This window comes from Heliangelus exortis, chromosome 11, assembly GCF_036169615.1.
Source record: "Heliangelus exortis chromosome 11, bHelExo1.hap1, whole genome shotgun sequence".
Lineage (NCBI taxonomy): Eukaryota > Metazoa > Chordata > Aves > Apodiformes > Trochilidae > Heliangelus > Heliangelus exortis.
The window spans coordinates 7,218,077-7,241,534 of NC_092432.1; the positions used below are offsets into that span (position 1 = coordinate 7,218,077).

A 23,458-nucleotide genomic window follows, 5' to 3' on the forward strand; every position below is an offset into this window, starting at 1 on the left:
TAGACAGTGGCAGGGTAAAGCATGTTTCAAGGAATAGTTTAAAGCATACAGACACATAGTTGGACTCTGAATTAGCTCCAACCATTCAGGAAAACATAAGTAGCTATTATAAAGACAGCTTGATAAAGATGTCTGTGCTGCGTCCAGTAGCAGCAATAAAGAAAAAAAAATGAATAAGATGTCTGCATGTGTGAAGAAAGAGGTAGACTTGGAAGATGTTGCAATATCCCTATAGATGTGAAAGGTAATAGCTCTTGTGGAGCACTGTGTTTGTTATGGGTCATTTCTTTCAGAAGAGACAAAGCAGTGATGAAGAGGGGAAAGTTTTTAGTGGCCTGGAAGGCATCTTCAATACAGAAAAAACATTAGGGGTACTGGAGGAATTGAGTTATAAAGGGAAGGAATAAAGCATTAGAGCACAGAGAGTGCAGCAGGGTGCAGAAGTAACTCTGAGCACTGTTGGGGAGAGGCTTTGCAGTGGTGTGGATGTCTGGTGGCAGTACAGCAGCAAAGAGGTTAGCAATCCTGTTGGATTCTCCTCTACATTGCTGCCAGGCCAAGGCACAGTTTCACTGGTCTGGCAGTTTCTGTAATGCACTGGTGTGGGAGCAGAGTGATGGAGATCATCTGGGGCTCTGTTATCAGCTGCATCCATTGGGATGATTTTTGGGTCATGCTGTGCTGGCTTCTCACTAAATGTGGTCTAGTGCCTCAATCCCTGTGTTAGTGCACACTGAGAAGTATCATGATCCTTGGGATCACTTTGGATTGGGAAATAAAAAACACTAGCCTTGCTGTATCATTTTTATCAACACATAGAATAGACTGTTTCAGTTGGGAGGGACCTACAATGATCATGTAGTCCAACTGCCAATATTTCCAAAATCTGCTACATTTTTATCACCTCAAAGAATGGCACACAATTTGATTGGGGTGAGAGGGAAAGGCTCAAAGGCTTCCCCCATTGCAGTTCATAGCACTGAGAGTTTGAAGATGCAAACTGCTATGGAAGTTCCCAATATTGTTACTTTAAATATTTTAAAGCCACACAGAAAAATAACAAGATGTGGTATAATATAATACAAGGATATGTGGCAATTTCATGGACTTAAGATGAAATAATTGATTCTTCATGTAACACATAATTAACCTGGAGAGAGCCCTATAGTGGATGACATTATGAAGACAAATACCTTACGAAGATTTTCCAAAACAAGAATACATCTAAATTTACATTACCCAGAATAAATCCTTTTGTTCCAAGGCATGTGGTCATCACCTGCCAGGATTAAAAAAAATTTTTACTCCCATGGTAAAATATAGCCAAACTGGATAAATTCATTGAAGATAAGGCTTGGGTGGGCCAGGATTCTGGTCACTTTTCTGTACACTGAAGTTATTTATACAGGAAAACTTTTAAGTGGAAGTAGAGAGGAAGAAAAATGATCCAGGGATTAGACTGCCAATTTAGGACTTGCAAAATTTCAGCTGCTTGCATTCCCAGACTGCTTTTAAGAGCTAATTCATTTGACACAGATTTTCAGACCTATTTAGGGCCCCACCTCACACTTAATCTTCAGATACTTTAGGCTATTGCCTGTCTCTAACTTATTCCAGGTTCCACAGTGTTCAGATAGCAGGAAAAAAGTACATATGTGAGAGTAAGTCATAGGCAGACTACTGATGAATTTTCAAAGCACCATCAGATGGGATGATACCAGTAAACCTGTGACAAATCTTGGGAGTATGGAGGAGAAAGGTGCTTGCTTGAATAAAGCTCTCGGTTGTCACCAGGTAGCTTGCTTTCCACACACTGCTCCAGAAACACATGACTTTGAACAGTTCCCTAGTTCTGTTCCCTGTCTGACAAGTAGGAGGCTTAAGGTTTTCTTTAGGAATTAGAGTGTTGTTCGGGTTTTTTGTTTGTTTGTTTGTTTGGATTTTTTTTTTATTTGACTTTTTAAATTTGGAAAAAAAAAAAAAAAAAAAAAAAAAAAAGACTCAGCCTATTGTTTTTGTTAGCTCTGCTATCAAAAGATTGCCCTCTGGACTGTCATTTCCAAGGGTGGTCCAGGCAGGCTTCACCTCCCCAGAACTCTCCCCAGTCCTTAGATCAGAGACTGAGATGCTCCTGACCCCATCACTGTGAAACAATGCAGACTCCTCCAACGTTCTCAGTTCTGCTCTGGCACATCAGTCACTCAGCTTCTTCGATTCTGTTTGAAAAGCCACTGTGGGATGAGGTGAAAGATTGCTCAGTGTCTGCTAAGAGAAGGATGATCTGTTGGTGCTAGTCCAGGTCCACCCAGAGCCTAAAAATAGGTTCTTTGCATGTCACATGGTAATGAATGAGACAAAAAAACAGTGTACTATTCAACTTTATTGGAAAGCAAGAACTCTGCAAGAAAAAGCATCTTCCTCTATGGTGTCTCTGCCTAGGGGAAAATATCTGCATTTCTATTTTGTTAATCTTTTATTCCAGACACACCTCCCTTCACAATTATGACCCATTTCAAAATTCCCTGTATTGTTCAAGTAGCAGTCTGGCAGAGCTGGTCTTTCTGATACCCTACACCACCTTTAATTTCATACAGCAATGAAAAACAGTTTTTAACAGCATCCAATGGACATGGAAGCATTCCCTATCCAAATCTTTATCTCTTTGGGCAGTGAGAAGTATGATGCACACCTCTCCCCATCCTGGACAGTTAACAATTTGTTGATGTAAACCATGAGGTAGTCAGGTGTGGGATAGGTTAAACAAGAAAAGTGACCAGCTGAGGTTAGCAAAAGCAATGCTAGTATTATTTCTTTGTCTCTTCCAACATGTGGTAAGCTTGCTGTATGTCAATGATGGAGTCACTCATGGGAGTCACTCATGGGAGCTGATCAAGGAAAGAAGAAAGGATCATGAGGGAGGATCAGAGAAGGAGAAATTGGGGACTGAGAGAAGGGGAGGGAAAGGACAGAAAGCTGTGGGAATACAGTGAGGGAAAGGTGTGGACATGGAAATGTTAGACAAATAGTAAGTCAGCACAGCAGAAAGTAAGAGGAAACCCTTCCTGGCAGTTAGACCTGGAGAATTCATAACTTAAATAATTATTTTGCTGGAGAACTTGACCAAGAGCTTCTCTGTTTGCTAAATGGTCCTGCTCCTATGTTCAGGCCTCTCTCCAGCAGATCAGAGGGAGAAGGTGTTTCATCTTCCCAACCATTCCATTCCTTGAACAGTGTTGCCTGTAATATACACATCTTTAACCATGGAAATGGTTGAGTAGTTAAAACACCACCACTTCTTTGTTTCTGTACCCAAGATTTTTGGATTTGCTCAGCCCCCGCTGAGGCACACACCAGCTAAGATCAGCAGAAGTTTTGTGAGGGAATTCAGGGCAAGCTGGGCCTCGTTTCCTTGCCATGACACCAAAGTACCAGATGCAATGAGGACAGAGATTCAGAGCCAGGCACACCTCTGCAAGCTTTCCTCTTGTCATCATTCCTCTGCATGAGCATCTATTTACTTCAGAAACCCCTCCTTCTTTCTCATCCTTTTATCTCTCCTTTCCTTTTATCTTTTTACTCCAGCCCCTCCCGTCTTTCTTTCTAGAAATTCCTGCTGGCTTTTTTTTTTTTTTTTTTTTTTTTTTTTCCTCTCTTCTTCAGCATTTTCTGCTTGCTTAATCCTCTTAAAATCTTTTGGCCCAAATTCTCATCCCCAACCCCTTCACTTCATCTCTTTTCTATGCTTCATCTCTTCTTAACTGCTGCCTGCTGCTTAGGATCTCTGGAGCATGAGAAAACTTAGATTATTCCCTACTGTCCTAGTTGTCTAAATAGCCAGTTCCCCAGTGTGTGTCTGCATATTATCATTCATAGGGGCTGAAAGGACAGGATCTTTCAGGGCTGACCCAAGCTAAAATTAAGGCTTCACACACCAGGCACCAAAGGTTTCATTCAGCTCCCTGGTTTATCCTGTAGAGCCTCCAAATTGTTCCTATTAGTATTCTGAGGGAGAGCTCACTGATGGAAGCCGGGAGAAACCAGACTGTCAATTTATTTATACACAGCCTTAGGGAATAACCATTGTGCATGTGTAAAGCTATTGAGATGCAGTGAATATTCTGTAAATGTGTATGTATATGTATTGACTGGAAGGGAGTTTGCAGGGAAATGCTGTTGCCCCAAGAACTGAACAGTGACCAAAGGTGGTAGAGGTCACAGAAGCAGCTGTGCTGCATCCCAGAGATCCCTTTCCTGTGGGCACAGGAAACAACTGATACCTCAAATGTTTTGTGTACTTATATTAAATAGTATCTTCTAACTCTAATTTTCTTGTAGCTCTAGTTACTCTTGTGAAGAAATTTTTAAATTAACTTCTAGAGTCCTTCCACCTCTTCAGCAATATCTGCGTTATGAAACTGTTGCTGCCTTTGCTTGCAGGAGTGTTTCAAGCGTAAGAGTAATGAATAACAGTTTTTCCACTGCATTGTCATTTAGCTTGTGAAGCATTTTGAGGGCAAGTTAAGAGAGACTGGAAACAGTTGTGGATATTTATTTGATATATTAGTGCTAAGTATGAATTAAATTTTTTCCGTTATGATTGGATCAGTTTTGTTTAGAAAAATTTGCATTGACAATGTCCTGGCCAAATGCTAAGTCAATGAATGGCTTTGTTTCCTGCTCAGTTTTTCCTTACTATGAGAATGTCAATTAAGAGATAGAGGTTAGCATCCTACTGCTCCAACTGTTAAACTAACGGCAGTCTTGGCAGAGAAGGCAAGAAATTATTTGGTCTAACCAGACTAAGAGTTATTAAGTGCTGGTTTCATTTGTCTGACTAGCAGTGTCACCTATCTCTGGAATAGGTTTCTTTCCATGAAAAACAAACATATCCAAACTTGGTCTGTTATTGGATGTCACTTCCTCCTTTGCTTTCTGTTGGAGGATGAAAATGTGAAAAGATTAGGAAAAGTTGGTTAGCTCCATTATTCACTATAAAAACCTGGGGACAACCTGTTATCCCTTAACAAGATGCTTGCAAGAGTCTGCATGGCAGGGCCCGTGGAACCACCAGATGTGCTTGTATTGTGCAGTGGAATTTGATGCTCGAGTTGCTGCTGGTCCAAACTGAGACTTTGACATAACAGAGAGCAGAAACCAATGTGATGTGAGCTACTCATCCAAGTCGGATAGCTTTGTTAGCACATTTCTGAACCTGGAAAATAAGGACCAATGAGCTTTCTAGCACAGAGGTCCTGTTTGCTGCTTCAGAGTTTCCTTAGATTGTGCTGGCTTAGAAGACTTTGCCCCATGCTCCACTGCTTGTGTCCACTGCTTGTATCCAAAGGAATAGAAAGCCATAAGGTATTGTGCTAGAGAATCTAGATTGTCAGGACACTGTAGAGGAGATGCTTGGAGGCAGAGCAGCTTCTTCCTGTGCAGCTGTGGTAAAAAGACCATATCCTGTCACCACATATAGAGGCAACACAGCTTTGCTCCCATGGAGGGGTACTTCCTACAAGTATATTAACCAAGCCAAGGTTCACCACTCCTGCTCTTCTTTTCTTCTTTTATGCAGTTCTTTTAGAATATTTTCATAACTCTGATATGTAAGGACAATCTTATAACTGTTACAGCTGTGTATGCTGCACAGCTACAAGGAAAATGCCTGGAGGCCAGGCTTCCCTTTCAGCAGTGCAGGACAATCTGATAATTAATTACAACACCAGCTCCTAGCATTGCTGGCAGAGACCATCAATAACATGAGTTTGATATGTCAGTTCTGTCAACAGCTTCAGTTTAATGGTGATAGTGCCATGCACCTTCAGCTCCACCCTCTGCTGAGAGCTCAGGAGAGAGCTGTCTGAGTTAAAAAATAAAAATCTCTGTTTTTGATGTGAATAAAATAGGTTAACAAGCAATCCTCTAGCTGAGGTTTCCAGCTGTTACTCCTGTGCTGTTTGATATCAAAGCAATATGGGTCCATCCTACAGCAGCCAACTTCAGTGCATGAGCAATTACTGTCTGAGGAGTGTCAGGTACATTGTAGTTTTATACTTATTATTTCTCTGCTTGTAATTTCTTAAGGCTGCTTAGTATCCTGAATAAATCTCCGGGGAATCAAAGCCACAGCCTGACTTTTAGCACAGTCACTATTTGTACCTCCTGGATTGATAAGTATATATTGCATTGTTTGATCTTAGAAGCAAGACCCTGAGGGAAAGCTTTGAGATCTTCTTCATATTTTTTGGCCCTGAGACAATAACTCTTTTGCTGTGGAAATGCCACATTTTTACTCAGAAATGTCACCATACCTGTCTGGTGATTCCAGCTCTACAACACTAAAATATCTTGAGTCTTTGACAGCAAAATAATAAAATATTTAGAAATCTATGCAGAGCGGCTAAGCACTCTCATTGGTTTGTGATAATGGCCCTTGGTTCTCATAAGCCTCTTCCTCTGTTTTCTTACTATTATTAATTGTTACTATAGTTTCTACCTGGAGCTTGCTTGGCAAAGCTTGCAGTGGAGATGAATGGGATGGGGAGAAAAAATGGCATCAGAGATTTGCACACTGTGATAAAAATACTTAAGGGACTGTTCTGAGAGCAGAAGGCAAACATCAAGAGACCTTGACCCAGCCTAACAATGGGGATACATTTTGTCAGCTTGTTTCATATGCTTTTGTGGGCAGGTCCTGTGTTTATCTAGTTGTCTGGTCACTTATATATATTTGAGCTGTGTATCATTTTGTGTTATTCATGTTCATCATAATTACAGACTCATGATTTGCCTATGGGATCTCAGGCAGAGTCACAACATCTTCACTATAGGAAAATGTATTTTTTTTTTGTTGGGGCATTTGTAATGCCAAATTATGTTCCTGTATGCTGGATCAACTAAAGATAAAATGGTGATTTTGATTCTGTCCAAGTATTTTGTGTTCTCTAACAAAAATGTACAAAAAAGTCTTTGCAAGATAGCTTCAGAAGTTTATGTGAGAAATTTCTTCTTTCTTCCATTCACCTGCATTTTTTTGGCTCCTAAATAGTCCCCTTCAGTTCTACATACAGAGCTGCTCAGACCCACAGACCCCAAAGAAATTAAAAAATGAAACAACTTTATGTGGAAAAAAATCTCATGACATGAAACCAGAGCTCAGTCTCCTGTCATGGATTAGCAGAGTATTTACAGGTTTTGTGTGATGTCTTGCTAACAAATATCTAGTAAAGAGCTAAGTACAGGCTACACTGCCATGGAGCTCACACCATGCATAAGGTTAGTGCAGGGGCTGAGTTTGGACTCTTGAGAGTTGCTAAGGAAACAGTCTTGGAAGTGGAGCTGGAGCTCTTGTCAGAAGGTTGGCTGCAGAGATGCTTTGCACTGCAAAAACAGATAGGGCTGATATGGGTGGAGGCAGCAATGCTTCAACAATTGATTCAACCCCTGATGTGCCAGCAATAAGAAGTGTATATGTGATGCAGACATTAAATGCCAAAGGTGAGGGGGTTTGCAGTTTCTTAGTTACTTTTTAGTACATCTGAGCTTTGTTGATCTCTTTTTCTCTCACCACTTACATGAAACTACCATTGATTAAACTGACCCCTTTGACGGCTCTTGGTGTGTTTCTTCTTCGCTAGATCCTTATGTTATTTTTTTAATTAGCAAAAAACCAAACACAGATTACTCATAATCAGGGTTCCTATGAGTAAGGATCCACAGCTTGCAGGAGTTCTCCCTTGAAAGATGATGCTGATAATCCAAAGGTTGTTTGTGCTTCAGTCTCTCCTTGTCTTTACTGGAGAGACATCAGCTTTTAATAGACTGAGAAATTCCTTAGAGGTGTTTGTTGTTTTGCAATTACTTTGCAATTGATTTTCTTAAAAAACAATTCATAACTTGTTAAAGATCTCTTCTTGCTTCTATCCCCTGCCAATTTCCTTTTTCTTTCCCACTGTCCAGTGTTTACAATCACAGGACCCATTTTTTTTCTTCATTGCTTAGGGAGGCGACCCATCTACTGAGAGAAAGGAAAAAAAAGAATCCTAATGGTTTGTAGAAGTAGATTTACAATCAGATCCTCCTGGGGTCTAATTCCTACAGTGACTTCTCAAATTTAGTCCAGGCAGTTTAAGTGTTTGCCTCTGTTTCCCCATTTGTCAAATGGAGGCTATTTTAGAATAGCTTGTGTAAACCACATGTTGTCAGTCAATTTACAAATGACTGTGTAGGGGAAAGTTCTATGTGTTGCAAATGTGAAAAAATCCTCTCATTTAGAATGGAAGGAATGTTGAGTTGTCCTTCTGCAAAACAAACTTGACTCATTCTTTGTACCTGCAAAATGAACACACAGAATTGAGACTTTCTGCCTCTCTCCATCAGGGCCTGCAGCTGGGAACTCAAGAGCTGGAGGAGATGGGAAGCAAGTTTTGCCTTGGCTTGCTCATTCTGCACCTCAAATCCTTTCCCTGCAGCAAGAAGTTGATGGTTCAGGCAGCACTTCTGCTAGATCTGGAGGAGGAGATAACAGACCGTGTACAGAGGTCAGTGAAAGAACCTGATTTTTATTTGACAGTGATTTCCATTTGTCTCTCAAAAGTGATTACTGAAGCACAGTGCTGGTACTGGCCCAGAAAAAAAATGAATCAACAGGAAACATTTATCTACTCCCTGGAGTGTTAGGTGGTGCTCTCTCCACCTCAGATCTTCCATGGAGAGCATCTCTTACAAGGAAGACGTTCTCTAAGAGCTGCAGGGTGAAAAAAAATATTGCAAATAAGACCTGGATGGCATCATTTAGAAACCATAGGCTGGATTCTGTAAGGATTCTCTTAGACATTCCTCTTTTTCTCACTGAATTGAGTCCCGCAGTCATTTAGGCCATTGCCTTGTGACTGTTTTGGTGCATAGAATGAAGTCAAGATTCTGTTTATTTAAGAGGTTTTTTTCTAAATTGCAAAATTAATTTCTTTGCTTCCTACATTCAGTGGGATGTATTCAAGTGAGATTGCCCCTTATAATATATGGGGAATTTGACCTGATAAATGTCAGAGTATGGGATTTTTCAGCTTGAATTTGTGATGATATTATATATCCTTTCTAGATGACCATCACTTGTTAGTGCTATGTGCAAGCACATATGCTTGCAATAACGTTTTTCTAAGAGAAATGAAGAAAGGAAACTTAGTAATGTGTTATGATTTGAAGCTCCCCAATGGGTTTGTCATCAGAGCTCTCAGCTTCAGCAATGAAAAGCAAGTTTTTCAGTTGCAGAAATGCCACTATAATTTATATCAGGCTTCCAGTCTTCCCCCTGTAGGAATACTTAACTGACATTACCACCACCTGTTCCTCATCCTGAAAGCCATTCTTGCAAGCTTGTTTGCAGCTTTTAATGTTTATGAGGCACAATGAAAAAAAAAAAGAGAGTGAAAACTTAGAGACATTCCTTTGCACTAGCTGTACTTCTTCTTACATGTGTACATGTAAATGATTCAATTAACACATATGATAAATACCATCCATGTTGTGGACAGACATTTAACAAATCATAGGAATATCATTGGAGAGAAGTGCTGAAGCCTGCCTTGGCAGATGGATTTGAGATATAAATCAAACTCTCACATTCCAACTAGAGCTAGGAGAGCTTTAGCATGAAAATAACTTCTTTTATGAGAAGAAAAACATTGAACCCTGACAAGCCTTGGATTACTGAAAGAAGTCCATCTAATTACACTAGCTCAGTAAGCATTTTCTCTATCTTTATAAATTTCTTATTTCTTATTATTTTCTTTAATTGGTTTTATATTAATGCAGATTAATTCAGTTTTTCCAATATTGTGTGGTAGTTGATCAGTACCCAAGTAGTAATAGCTCTCTAATTACAAGTAGTAATAAGCTCTCTGATTATTTTTAAAGAAGTTAACAGAAAAATAAGCTTTCCCTACTTTGTAAAATCCTATGTCATTCCACATGTGTCTGTGGTAGCTGAAAGCAAAGCCATCTGTCTTTTCAAGTATCTCCATGGCATCCAGACATGTAATGTCACTACTAAAGGCAACATGACTATTACTTGATCATTTTCAGTCAACTGGGTGTAATTTCAAGTGTGTGGAATTTTGGTTGCTTGGGTGTAATTTGTTACTCTTTGTGAATCAGGTAAACAACAGAATTGCTTAATCTCACCTAGGTGTGTCATAATGCAAAAATTTGTTGCAGAAGTCTGGGGAAAGGGAGACACAGGGACCAAAGAACTTTCTAGCATGTTATTTTTAAAAAATTGAATACTTTGTAGTAAATGGCTGTGCAGTATATTGATTCTGAAAATTAATACTTTGCTCCTAAAGTTCTATGAGTCTAGCCAAGAGAATTGCATTATTTGATTTTAGTAGGAATAGGAGCCCTACTGGAGCCAATAGGAGAAGGTAGAATACAGAGAGCAGACTAATATGGGCAGGAGGGGAACTATTTCAATACCTCACACAACTTACCAAATTAAAGAAATAAAAAAAAAAAAAGATTCTTCTTTAAAACATTTCTCTCAAGGGAGCTGAGGGGAGGGGGTATCACTCAGCCTAATCTTATCCTGTAAAGATGAAATCTAATCTAGTTAGCACAAGGTCACCAGAGCCTTAGAGTTTACTGGTGGTATATCATAACATCAATGGAAATCATGCTCTGCTTCTTCCTAGACTACAGCCATCATTATGGGTTTAAGGAGAATGAAATCTTGGTAGCTAAAAGCAGCTCTGTCTTTTGTGATTACCACAAAATTACACAGCATCCCTGATTACTTTCTACACTTGCTGCTTTTGAAAATGTAAGTAGATAAGAATGAAAATACCCAGGTTTTTGTGTAGCTTTGTGAAAGCAGAGTCAGACCTGAGGAGCCTTTGGGTGCCAAATAGAAAATGGGTGGTTACCTTGTGTGACTTTTTTCTTATATGGTTTACATTCTGAACACTGGTGGCTTTCAGCAGCTTGCAGGCTTTTCTTGTTCCACATGCCTGGACTGTCCTGGTCCCAGGAAATTATATGCACAATGGGTACTTAAGTGGAAAGCAATGACTCTGATCATAGTTAATGTTTCCTGGCAAAGAAAGTGCATCTCAAAGGCTGTCCTGCTGGCATGTCTAGAAATAGGCACAAATACAGGTGATACTTATCAGAGCAATATTCACCAATATCAAGAGGAAATAATTAATATTGTTCAACCTTAATTGAAGACACATGCTTTATTTAGTTATTAGGGTTGTTTGTTTGGTTTTTTGTGAAAAGCAAGCTGAAAATAAGCTGTGAGCAGTGTGATGGATTGTAGTGTGCTTATCTTAAATATGGCTATCTCAATCAAATGTTCATTCATTCATTTTTGAGTGCCCTTCTCTGGGCAACCTTTGACACTGGGTGACAGGTCATACCATGGAACAAGAAGTTAATCCAGCACTGACTCCCAGATGAAATGTCTCATTGCAAAGGTACACAGATCAAAAAGCTGTGGAGCCAGAGGTCTCTTCTGTTGTGAAATCCCTGCAGTTCATGTCCGGCATTTGTCTCTTTGCCTTGGTGTCTGGTGTGCATAGCATTGACTTTGAATCTCAGCATCTCGTCTGACAGCAAATATTTTCATCTGTCAAGGTTTAGAACTGCATGTGTATTTTAATTTTCCTTTTTTGACTGTCTCTGCTCTGGGTGCTTTGCAGCCTTACCCTTTCACTACAGCTGAGAAGGAGAAGAAGGAGCAGGCTGGACTCTGCCTGCTTCCCTGGAATAAGATATTTGGGCTGCACTTTATATAGCTCTGTCAGAACCAGTGGTTAGCAAATTGGAGCAAGGTAATAGCTGTCAGAGAAGTGACTGGTCTAATGGAGGCATCCTGTGTGAAAGGGGGATTTCTCACACTAGATCAGGTCTGTTGTGTTCAGTGTGCCATCTCCAATGGGTCATGGGAAGGTGGAAGAAAAGTTTAGCAGACCTAACTAAATCAGGTTTGGTACACAGACAAGAATTTTTTCCTGTTCTTAACCTACAGCCTTTCCCCTAAAGTGTGAACTGTAAATTGAGTCATTTATAAGTGTGAGCTGGGCTAACTCTTGGAGTAAGTGGTCAGCAGAGACAGTGTGACAAAGTAACTGCATCTGAGAAATAAGCAAAGGGGACTGAGCTTCCATCAATAGGTATATGATGGAAGTGGGCCAGTAAAATATTTCTCCTAAAGATAGAAAACCTTTGGACATCATGAAATTGACCTGACAGCTGTGTCCCAGGACTTCCACATGTCTTTATGGCAATTTCCCCATGAATATGCCAAAAGATGGAGGAAGTATAAGCAGCATCACACAAAAAAAGCTATATTAGAGCTACAGTGTGTGATGGTGAGAAAGAGGGCTTAAATTTCTGCAGGTATCAATGCCTATGGCTTTATTATCAACCTGTGCTCCTGGGACACTTCATCTTCAGTATCACATTTGTTCAGGCATTATCCCCCTCTCATAGCACCAGACCTACTTAGGGACGTGGTTCTATGAGGCTTTTATTTTCGAAAGTGATATTTAGGTGGTTTTCTGCATCAACTAGCCATTTTCCCACCAGCATTCAATAGGGTTTGTCTTATGGACCTCTCTAAAAAGGTCAAAGGCCAAGTATGTGGAGAATTTTCTGGGCTTTGCAGCCACCTTCAAAAAAACCAAAGTAGTGTGTCAGGTTTCATCCAGGCACTTTATTCTGCCCTTTCCCAAACCTGGCCTCTCAAGCATGCTGTTGCCATGTCCCAGGAAGAATCACTAATTTCAGCCTCCCACCATGCTTTGTGGTCAGTTCTGGCTTTCAGCAGCTCTCTGCTGGGAAAATAAAATGCCAGCTTGTACTTTGGACATTGTGGGGTTTGATAATAGGTTTCATGCCTCATTTTCTGTAAAAGCAATTAGGTTTTAAGTCAATGCTATCCAGGTAAGTTCACGTTTGTCATGACCACGAGAAAGGATGGGAAGTAACTGTTCATTTAGAGCAGGTTTGAAAGAGAGAGAAAGCAAGAGCAACCCCACACTATAGGTATCCTCCCCTTCTTTGTACTGATAGCACATCCCTTGTTTTTCTCTGCCCTTACAGGTTGTGCTAGGAAATGTTTTTCATAACCAGCAGCAAATGTAGCCTTTTTGCATAAGACACATTTTATACATTGAGACAGACTTTTGCGAAGTCTTTTTTTTTTCTTTTTGCTGACTCACATATTATTAATTTTCTGTGTTCCTTTATAATTTCTTACCTTTCTTCAGCAGAGCTAAATCTCTGTCCACCCCAGATGGTAAATATGTCGAGCTCTTCTATTAATCAAAAGCAGAAGGCTTAATCAATCAGTGCTCTGGTCCTTTGTCCAGTTATAATCTTTTCATCTTCCATACACTGAGCAAAATTTGATTGGTCAGCATATGGATGGGAAATTCAAGAAATGACAAGAAGGATTTGCAGATCGTTTGAAACTGTTCTTACTCTTCTTCTGTACCACATTGATGCACCCTAATGATCCTGGATAGTATTGAACTGCTGGATTTCCCATCTTCTGATTAGAGCTGTTTAAACAGTTCCTGTCACCTTTTAAGCTATGTGTACAAACTTTGCTTCAGATCAAACTAGAGTGAATTTGAGGAGATGAAGCAGACAAGAAAGAGGGAAGTTCAAGCAACAAAATCATGCAGATGGAGCAAAGTATGCTTGCTTTGTTTGGGACATCTTTAGTGGCTCATTTAATAGTGTTATTCTTATGTGCAGCAATGGGAAGTGGCTCCCTTGCCTTGTTTTCCTGGAGTTACAGGTGAACGTGGGTGTCATTTCTTGATGTTCTTGATTACACAAATGAGAAGAAATCTGAAAGGTTTGAGTGCAAAACAGTGTTTCATTCTGCAAAATACTCCACCACTTCATAGTTGGAGTGTACCAGCAGTTGTGGCATATAGTCCAGGCAGCTGGACTCTGGGGAGTCTGATATGTGGATGGACATGAAAATACTTTTTCATTGCTTCATGAATCTAACCCTATGGGGATAAATCACCAGGAATTATGTGACTCTTTGGGTTTGGATTTCTATTTGATTGAAGCTTCATTTTTCTTTAAGCAAAGATTTGGTGCATTTTTAACCTTGATCATCTGCAAACATTAAATACATTGTGGCAGCTTTCAGAAGAGGAGGGTGTTTATCAATTCTGTTATTTAGCTTAGTCACAGATTTTATTGCTTGTAAAGGAATTTCAAATTTCTGCTGTTATGAGCATCTCTAGATGGGGTATTTTTGTAATGGCATGCTGGGGAGGAAAGTGGTGTGGAAATGCATTTATCTAACCCAACTACCATGTCACTGTGGCGCAGAACATGGGGCAATTGGAGTTTCTACTGTATTAAGTATAACACTTGTGAGAGCACAGTCTAACCTTGATGCAGTAACAGGTATGGGAGTTGTTGAAGCTGGGCTTTGAAGCAATCCCATGTTGCTGTAGTCATTAGGAAATGCATTAACTCCTGGCTGGTTTATAACACTCTCCAGTGATCTTTCACACTGATGTGTCAAGAGTGATACCTTCTTGCCTCCTCCCCAGGGTCTGACCTAAAGAATTGCTGCATCTGTTATTGAGGGGAAAAAACCTTAGATTTTGGGTTTGGATTTATTACAGGCTTTAGTTTTTACTGTTATGATATGCCTTGATAACAATGGTTTCTAAATGAGAACATAAACCTTCTTCCATCCACCCCTCCATCCTTCTTATCCTGCACTCTTCAGTGTCTCTCCTTTGTTATTGTGAGAATACAAGCCCAATGAATAATATATAAATATATTTGGTATTCAGAAGGCTTTCATTTATCTGTTCATAGGTGAGCCACTGTAATTCAGCAGCTTTTCATTAACACTTTCTGGACCTGTCCCTGTTTTCCTCCTATTGATTTTTATTATTATGAAATTATGAAATACCTTCAGAGCTGCAGAGCTTCTGTTGATTGTTATCAAATGCCAGCCCCAGCTATGCCAGGCTGGGTACAATTATTCATGCTTATTTCAGAGGTAATTAATTTATAACTTAATCGCTAATAATAGTAATTTAAATAGCAGCAGAAATGAAGGAGAGTAAAAGAGCAAATGAAAGAGATCATAAAAGGAACTTCAAACATCCACAAAAGCTCTATTTGCTACCGTATCTGTCTGAGGTTATTCAAATTACTGTATATGTAGAGATCTGACTGGACTACAGATAATGAACTTGTATGTACCTAGCAGAACAAATGGGCTCAGCATTGCCCTTTCTGTGAGGCATATTGCTATAGTACTGGCTCACATTAGACACATTCGTATTGATTAGGAGCATCTTTATTTCTGTGGTGCAGTCCTTTCTCCTTAAGATGTAACTTGAAATATGAAATCCACTGGGGCTCTTCACGTGCTAGGGCAGAAAAAATAAAACTGACTGCTATCAGGGGTTCAGAGGCATTTCTTAATTATGAGGGTTTCCCCCAAAGGAATGTGTTATGAGGGATGTACACTTTAGTCTGAGGTGACCTTTATATAATGCAGACATTGGAACAGAATAGGTGGGATTTTTCTAAAAGGATACAAGTGGTGGTAGGATATCAGTCTGTTTAGACTATTGATCATCTTGAATGTAAGCTGAAGTCAGATTTCAAACTGAACATGTCACAGGGGTAGTGCTGAAGAGGCAGGTTGAGAGAATTATACATAGTCTTGTATAGATTACGTGTGTACTCCAGAAGTTGCTGAAACACCAATTGTATTAGATCTGGGGATCTAGCAAAATAGCAAAAGATACAATAAGAGTTAAGTAGAGCTAAAAGATTTTGATATAACGATGCTCCTAGGCATGTTGAGTCCCCATTACTGCATCCTTTCTCTACAAAGGGAACACAAGAGCAGTGATTTCTGCTTTCAAGGAAAATAGCTTATTGAAAGCCCTTTTGGCCTGTTGCCCGTCCTGCAAATGAGTCTAACCAGGCTTCCAACACTGTGGTGACAGCACACAACTGCTGTCTAGGAGCACATCAAAAAACTTAGGAAGACAGATGAGAGACTAAATAGTTAAAGGGATAGCAAAGGCAGAGAAATTCATAATTAAAGCTGTCAAGTTGCAGTGTGCAGGAGCGCGTAGCCTGGAAGGAAAGCGGGTGGGCGAGCAAAGTGTCATATTTGGAGGTGAAAATTGGCACTTGAGCAGCATTTTAAAGTAGTCCAAAGCCACCTCCACTGACATCTCAGCTGTATTGTGTATTCTGTCAGAGGCTCTAGCTGCTCAGTGTATTGTGGCTGTGATTCACAAACAGACCCTGCCTCTTGCTGCCGTGCGAGATACTGTAAAGAGAGACAGGGCAGAGATGCTGTGTGAGACAAGAGATAAATATGTGCAGGCTGGTGTTTGAGTGCCCAGGACACACATTGTGTGAGTGTGGGTGAGTATCTATGCGTAGAGGTACAAATGTACCAGACCAGTCCCTGCAGCCCCTGTCAATTCACTGGATTCTCTCAGAAATCATGTGGATTTGTTAGGATGTGTTGTTTAAATGTGATGTTGGCAAAAAGAACTTGTGAGAAATAGGCTGGAGCTGAGACTAGAAGGATGTGAGGGGGAAGACTACCCAAAATTAGTAATTAATGTACATAACCTCAAAACTCCAGATCCAGTTCCCGTGAATATGGCAAAAGTTCACCTTTGAATACGAGATAAAAACGCATCTCTTTTGGTCTTGGTCAGTCTGTGGCAACTAGTAATGCAGCCCAGATCTATTCTAGGAGAATTCCATGGCAGAGCAGTGCCACATTCTCATCACTGTCACAGTGCAACTTGAGAGATGTGGGATTGATTTTGTTCTGGAACAGTGCAGGTGAACCTGTGATGTGCTGGAAGGACTCGGAGTGCACATTGGGGTGGCAGAGTTGGTAGAGAAGTGGGAAAGCATGCTCAGATGTTATTGGTAGAACTCTGAAAAACTGTAACTCTGAAAGAATTGGATAGAAATATGATGGTAAAAATTATAACCCACCCCTGTTTTTTGTGAACTTCCCTTTCCCAAGGAAAAGTTATGGCTTGTTCCATGGGTAGGTGCTGAGGGTTCAGGCAGCTGCTCTCCAGACCAGGAATGCTGAGTCAAGCCAAAATGCCAGAGCTGCTGTCAGAGCAGGAAGGAGAGGAAGACTTAGTGTAAGGGGAAAGAAGAAAAAGCATTCCCTTTGCATCTACTTGGGGATGTTTCCTCTATATGTCTCCCTCCACCTCCCATTCCTACTTCCATTTGTTCATGTTAAAACTGGTGGGTTTTAAATAGTGGAAAATTTAGTTTCTGGAAGGTTGAATTTAATTTTTGAAGTAACAGGAGAATGCTTTATGGTTAGACCATCAAATCTTTCCATAGCCATTAAAAATACATAATCAGCAGCTTTATTTATGGTACATTATTTACAATTTAAAATATAATGGGTTTCTTTTAAGTGTTAACAGTTACTCACTACCTTAAATCCCTATTTCAACATGAGATAGAGTTTTAAGGTTAGGAATTGGAAGGCAGAATAAACAATAAAAGAAGCTGGATGCCAGAAAAAGATTCTGCTATCAGGCTATCATCATAAGAAATTAAGAATAAGGAGAAGAGTAGAAAGCATCTGTCCTGTATCTATTTCTCTGTTTAATGTATTTCTTCTGCCTAGTGTACCCAACAAATTTTTACATCACACATAGTACTTCAGAATTGTTTCTAAAAATGCCATTTGATGGCATCTCATACAGCATCTCATTATAAAATAAAAGTCCAATGCAATTCAAAGAAAAAGCAAACACCCATTGCATATAATAAAGCAGTGTTTCATCTTCTCTTGAGCTGCAGGGGGCAGCCAAGAATGCAGGTAAAGTATTGCTACCTGGACTTGCCTGACTTTCCCGAGTATTAATACTTATTTTTGTTCTAGCACACAACTTGTTTTTTATACCTATGAAGAAGTGAATCATAAGAAGAGAGGATCCAGTATAGTACATTAGTACAGTCAAGAGTCCTTTCTGACTGCTCAGCATTGGAGATTTCAAAGAGGTGTACAACAAAGTGCTATAGTGGACAATTAGAGAATACCCTCTGGGGGATTGCCCTTCCACCTTCACACAGTGATCTGTTTATACCTGGAAACACAAAAATTTGCAGCCTTTCTGGATAATTATAATAACAATAATCCTATCTAATCAAATATTAGAGTGCTCTCATTTTCTGTGTAAGTGCCTGGTGCTTTTTGAATCTTACGTTTCCCCTGGCTTCACCCTGCTATCTCATCAGTTTTATGGATTAGCTGTGTGTTGTGCAGAAATAGCAAGTGTTTCTTTTCATCAGCCAATCTTTCACCTTTGCAAAGGCACCTTTGTCCTCTGCTGTAAAAGAGAATAATTTGGAGTGCCCAAATTGATGGCTGTTTTGTAAACAACAATCACCTCCCTTCTCATGCATCTGGTTGGGAAAAATGCTATATTTTTTTCAGTCTTCTTATGCCTCTAACTACATTTGCCACCTGCTTTGGAAGCCTGCTTATTTGTGTGGTATCTTTGAAGATATAGGAAGACAAGAATTTAAGATAGTTCTGCTACAGAAAGTGTACCATTTGCTAAAGAAACAGTTTTGTAATATGTTCAGTGTTGTTCGTGTGCCTTGCTGTTGAGGTTTAATATTTTCAAGAAGGATGGTAGGTTCCTGAACTAATCAGCTCTGTCCTCACCTGGTTTGAACAATATTGGAGAAACCATTTCATCTTTAAGCAATTATCTGGGAAGATTGCTGCCCAAATGGGGTTGCTGAAGGATGCCAGAGTCTCTTATGTGGAAGTATGCGCCCATAAGGAATTATGTCATTTTGTTATATCTTTTAGGTTTCAGTGATTATCCTTACCTAAATTGCCCATAAAAGGACCAAGTAGTAAAGAGACAGATGGATGAGGATGTGATGCTGGCTGTTTGTGTATGGTACAGAACAGGGAGCATAAGATGGAGGGTCCCTCTAAGTAGTAGGTATGGAAGGGTAAGGGCAGGCTAAGAATTAGGTCCTCTCCCTGCCTTCACCTGCAGTTCATGGAAGTGATTCTCAATACCACAAAGAACCTGATGCCTTAGTTTCAGGAGCTCAGGTTTGGTTTTTTTTTAAAAAAAAAAAAAAAGGTTGGGGAGAAATATAAATAATGGATTAGGCTGAAAAATTGGTTTAGGCACTTTGACAGTGTCTCTGAGGTATCTTTGCCCCTTTCAATGAGGAGCAGATTTGAGACATGAGATGCAAGAGCAAGGCTTTGGTTCACTGTTCTCTCTTGATTTTTAAATTCATACCCAAACTCTCATTGTGCAAATGTACTGTTCAGGATCAAAGACTCATCTCTGAGCAGAGAAGGTCCCTGAAGAGCAAGGCCTGAAGGCTAAGCCCACAGTGCTGCTGCTGACTGTATACTATTCTATTTGGGATATCAAGTCATGCGTGACCCAGCACCTGATGATACACAAAGTCCGAAGCAGCATACTTGGTATCCTTGCATAACTTCTGATCTTCATTCTCTTTGACAGCTCAGATCCCTCTTGTGGCCGTGGTCCATCAGAAGTTTATCCTCACCAGTGTCAAAAGTCTGTGAGGCTCTTCTGTAATGCAACACCTACTAATTCCTTAAATTTGTCAGAAGATGAATACCCTGGCATAGAAGCTGGAATTAGTCTCAGAAGGGATAATGGATAGGATTACTTGAGGTCTCTTCCCTGTCTGGTATGACAGGGAACAGCCATGAAAAAACCGTATCTGTTTGTATAGGGATCTCTTCTGCCTTGTGATGCTTTCTTGCCTTTACTGCATCCCTCTTGGGGTGCTGGATTTGTGTTCTAAGAACACTGCTGTTAACACAGCTTAAACATGACACCTCACAAACTGCAGTGACCTTGATCCATCATTAAAAATGTCTTTGACACACTGTGGCATCAAAGGAAAGGCTTGAGATGCTAACTGCTGGCAGCATTGTCCTACCATGGAAGTTACACAAACATCCTATATGTTTTGTTTTAATATCAGAGGGAGAGGCCTCATTTAGTTTTGCTTTTTTTTTCCCTCCCTGCACTATTTTTCTGAAAGGGTGTATGAAGCTGTGAGGGTTGGTCTGTGATCCCAGGAAGGTAGCCTTTCCCCTCCTACAATTTTTTTTCTTTTTTGTTTGTTTGCTTGTTTTGTTTTGTTTTTTTAAATTTGAACAGCAAACAATGTTGCAGGGGTTTTATGGTGGAGACTCCATTGTAAGATTTTTTATTTTTTTTTTAAACCTTGAAAGAATAACTATTATTACCTGAGTAGGCAGAAGGGGAACAGGCCATACTTCCTTTCTTTTAACAAGAGTGTTCAGGGTGAAGTGAGAAAGAGAAGTCTTTCTGCTCTCCGCACAAGACCTTCCCTTCCACACCAGGAAAAAAATATTGGAAGTGTATCAGGGAGCCCAGATCCATGCTGTGACTCCCTCAGCACAGACATCTCAACAGAGTTTGGGCCTGGGCTTTTCTCTGATCCCTTATTAGATCATCCTCTTAGATCTGTGGCTGGTGTAATTCGGCAGAGTTTTCAAGTACTTCCTAGCATTTACACCTGCTGGGTGTCTAGCCTTCCTCCATCTCCCCTGTAGAAGTGGCACAAATATGCCTGGAGAATTTCCCTTCTTTTTTGCTCTTTGTTTTTCCAGAATTTGTCTGAGCTCTGGAATTGCTCAAAAAGTAAATGCGTGGAGCCATGTGCCCTTGTTTACTGTCTACTGATGAGTCAGAAGTAGAGATTAATAGCATAGGAAATGTGTTTCTACTCTGCAGTCAGGAACGGAAATTCACTGGAACTAAATTAATCATGAAACAGACATAAAGAAGAGAACAAAATAGAGAATTAACTCATTAATTAGATTCATCACAAAGTTCGGAAGAGGTTTTCCTTCAAGATAACAACCGAGTTCAAAGATCAGGAAGGGTTGATCTTGGGGGCACACTATTTTATTTCTGAACTCTGACAGGTTTTATTTTAGCCCAATGTTTGCCTAGTTATAATGGTATATATAAAACCAAACAAAACCCCAAAAAAACCCAAACCAAAAACAAACAAAAAAGAAACCCCAAAACCCCCAACCTGCTGGAAGGAATTCAGGCAACGTCTAACCACAAAGTGCCCAATGGCAGAAGCTCTTATCAGTCCAGGCACATCACAAAGCTCCAGTTTTTGGTGTCCACGAAGTGCAGAAGCCCTCTCTGCTGTGCCACCTCACTATATTTAGAGCCTGATTCCAAGTTCTTGTATGAGTAACAGCAACTTCTTCAAAGGTGATTTTTCTAGGGTGAGAGTGGGCAGAAACCCCATGCAGAATTTAAGTAAGGGAAAGTACTAAAATGCTGTCCTCTGTGCTGCACTTCTCAGAACCCCCACGTCACCCTTTTTGTTCAAATTCACAGTGGCAGAGTAGGATGGAAATAAATTACTGCATTTTTCCAAGGAGTTTGGCTGAAGTCTCCTTGCTGTTTTAATGGGACACTTCTCTACCCAAACCCCCCTTAGGCTGAGCTGCAGCTTGGACCCAGGGTTATTTTAGGATCCATGCAGCAGTGTTCTTGTGAAAACAAGATTTATGCTGCCTGTCGTGTTCATTGCACTTTACCCCAAGCTTGCTTGCTGTGCACATGAAATGTTTCCATGTTGGCAAGTTTGGATCCTCTGGTGAAAGAAACATAGGAAAAAAGAGAGGATTTTTTTTTTTTTTTTTTTTTTTTCCAGTTATCTGTTCCTCTGTGCTGCAGAACCTGCCAGATCCCTTCAGGTTCTGTATGGCCTTTGGAGTGCCCAGGTGCCAGAAGGTCCTCATTACTGAGCTGTGTGTTGTGACACATGGGCTGCACGATGGAGGTGGTGATCAGTGCATTGAGTCTTGTTTTTTTAACATAGTCTTAATGAACTAACAAAGCAGAGCTAAACACTGGTTTAAATGAGAGTGAATCCATGTGAGAAAGGCACCCTGCTTTCTGACTTACCCTTTCCAGTCTTCTACTTTTGCTACCTCTCAGCACGAATGCAATCAAACTGTACTCAGGAACATCTGAGCTGCCTATTTGCCACTTATGACTTTCTGGGTATTGAAGTTTCCACGTTGTTTATTTAGAGTTAAGTGTTCTGCTGGGTCTCTTATCACTTTCTGTAAATAACAACTGTCCTCAAAATTCTTCAGGCTGATTACTGAGACTGACAATCTGTGTTCTTTGAGTTGCTGAGCCGTATTAATCCCTAATATACTCTGGCCTGTGGATGGAAAAGCTAATGCATTCAGAATGTCACAAGAGATAAAAGCCAAAGGACTTACTTTTCTTGGACACATGAAGTGCTTTGGTTGTGATGTGAATAAATCTCCCAGCAGCAACAGTGCATATTTCTGCTGTGCATAAAGTATTAGAGGAGTCTGCCTTTGAATCTGACATGATAGAGACTTTATAGCTCATTCAGTTCTAAAAAGGACAAGGCCCACTTTATTTTTACCTACCTGTAGCTTGTCATGGTTAAGTTCATTTCACTTGAAGCTAAAGTAGGCCAGGGGCTGGGGGGTGGGATGGGCACATGCACACACACACAAAAAAACTATACCAAAGCCCTTAGGTCCACCAAATGAGATTAATCAACTTTATTAAGCATCTAAAATTAAAAGTCTGGCCATGTCAGTAATCAAAAGGTTTCTTTACAGGCATCAAGGGCAGTTCATCCTGTTTGCCTTACACACCTTTCATGTGTTTCATTTCAGTTTACTAGCAGGATAACTAACTAGGGAAAGCTATCTCACCAGAAAGTGGGGGTGCAAAAGGAGGAAAAAGAGAAGGCATGGTCTATGGCTGTAATTCATTCTTCTTTCTCTTCTAGAGTCTAAGCCTCTTCCTATCAGAGTGAAACCTGGAAATGAATCTCCCTATTGTCAAAGACACTTACGAGCAGCCTTTGCTAAAATGCAGATGGGAAAATGAAAAGAGTTATCAGGTCTATAGATTATATACAATCCTATCTAGGGTTTATGCTGTGATAATTCATTCCTGTATAACACACACTGGACTGATGAAATATCAGCTTGTACTGTGGATGTGACCCAAGGCAGTAAAAAACTTTACTGTGCCTTGGATCAGCGCTGTTAAGAATGCAGAGTGCACATTCAGTGAACAGAACATTTCTTTTATGTGCTTTTAATACAAGAAAATGCTTTGCTGCTTCCTTTGTTTCTTTTCTCCAGTCACAACAAAGAAATGTTGCAAGTGGTTCCAGAGAAACAAAGCCTAGAATAGAAAAAGGGTATAAAGAGAAGATGTTAAAGTGGTAAGAAAGAATTCTCAGTACCTTGTTCCAAGTTCAGCTTTCTGAAAGGAGGTCCTCTGGTTCTACCCTGTTATGATTCACTTGACAGCTCTGCCCAAAG

The 23,458-nt window shown here is 40.2% G+C and overlaps 1 protein-coding gene across 2 annotated transcripts in view; it reads left to right on the plus strand.

Annotated features, from left to right (window-relative positions):
• AGBL1 (AGBL carboxypeptidase 1) overlaps positions 1-23,458 on the plus strand; it is a 272,982-nt gene that overhangs the window by 182,521 nt on the left and 67,003 nt on the right. For both annotated transcript variants that reach the window (XM_071754302.1, XM_071754304.1), the window contains exon 22: positions 8,380-8,540. In XM_071754302.1, coding sequence (XP_071610403.1) covers positions 8,380-8,540 — 161 coding nt within the window. The remainder of the gene's footprint in view (positions 1-8,379; positions 8,541-23,458) is intronic.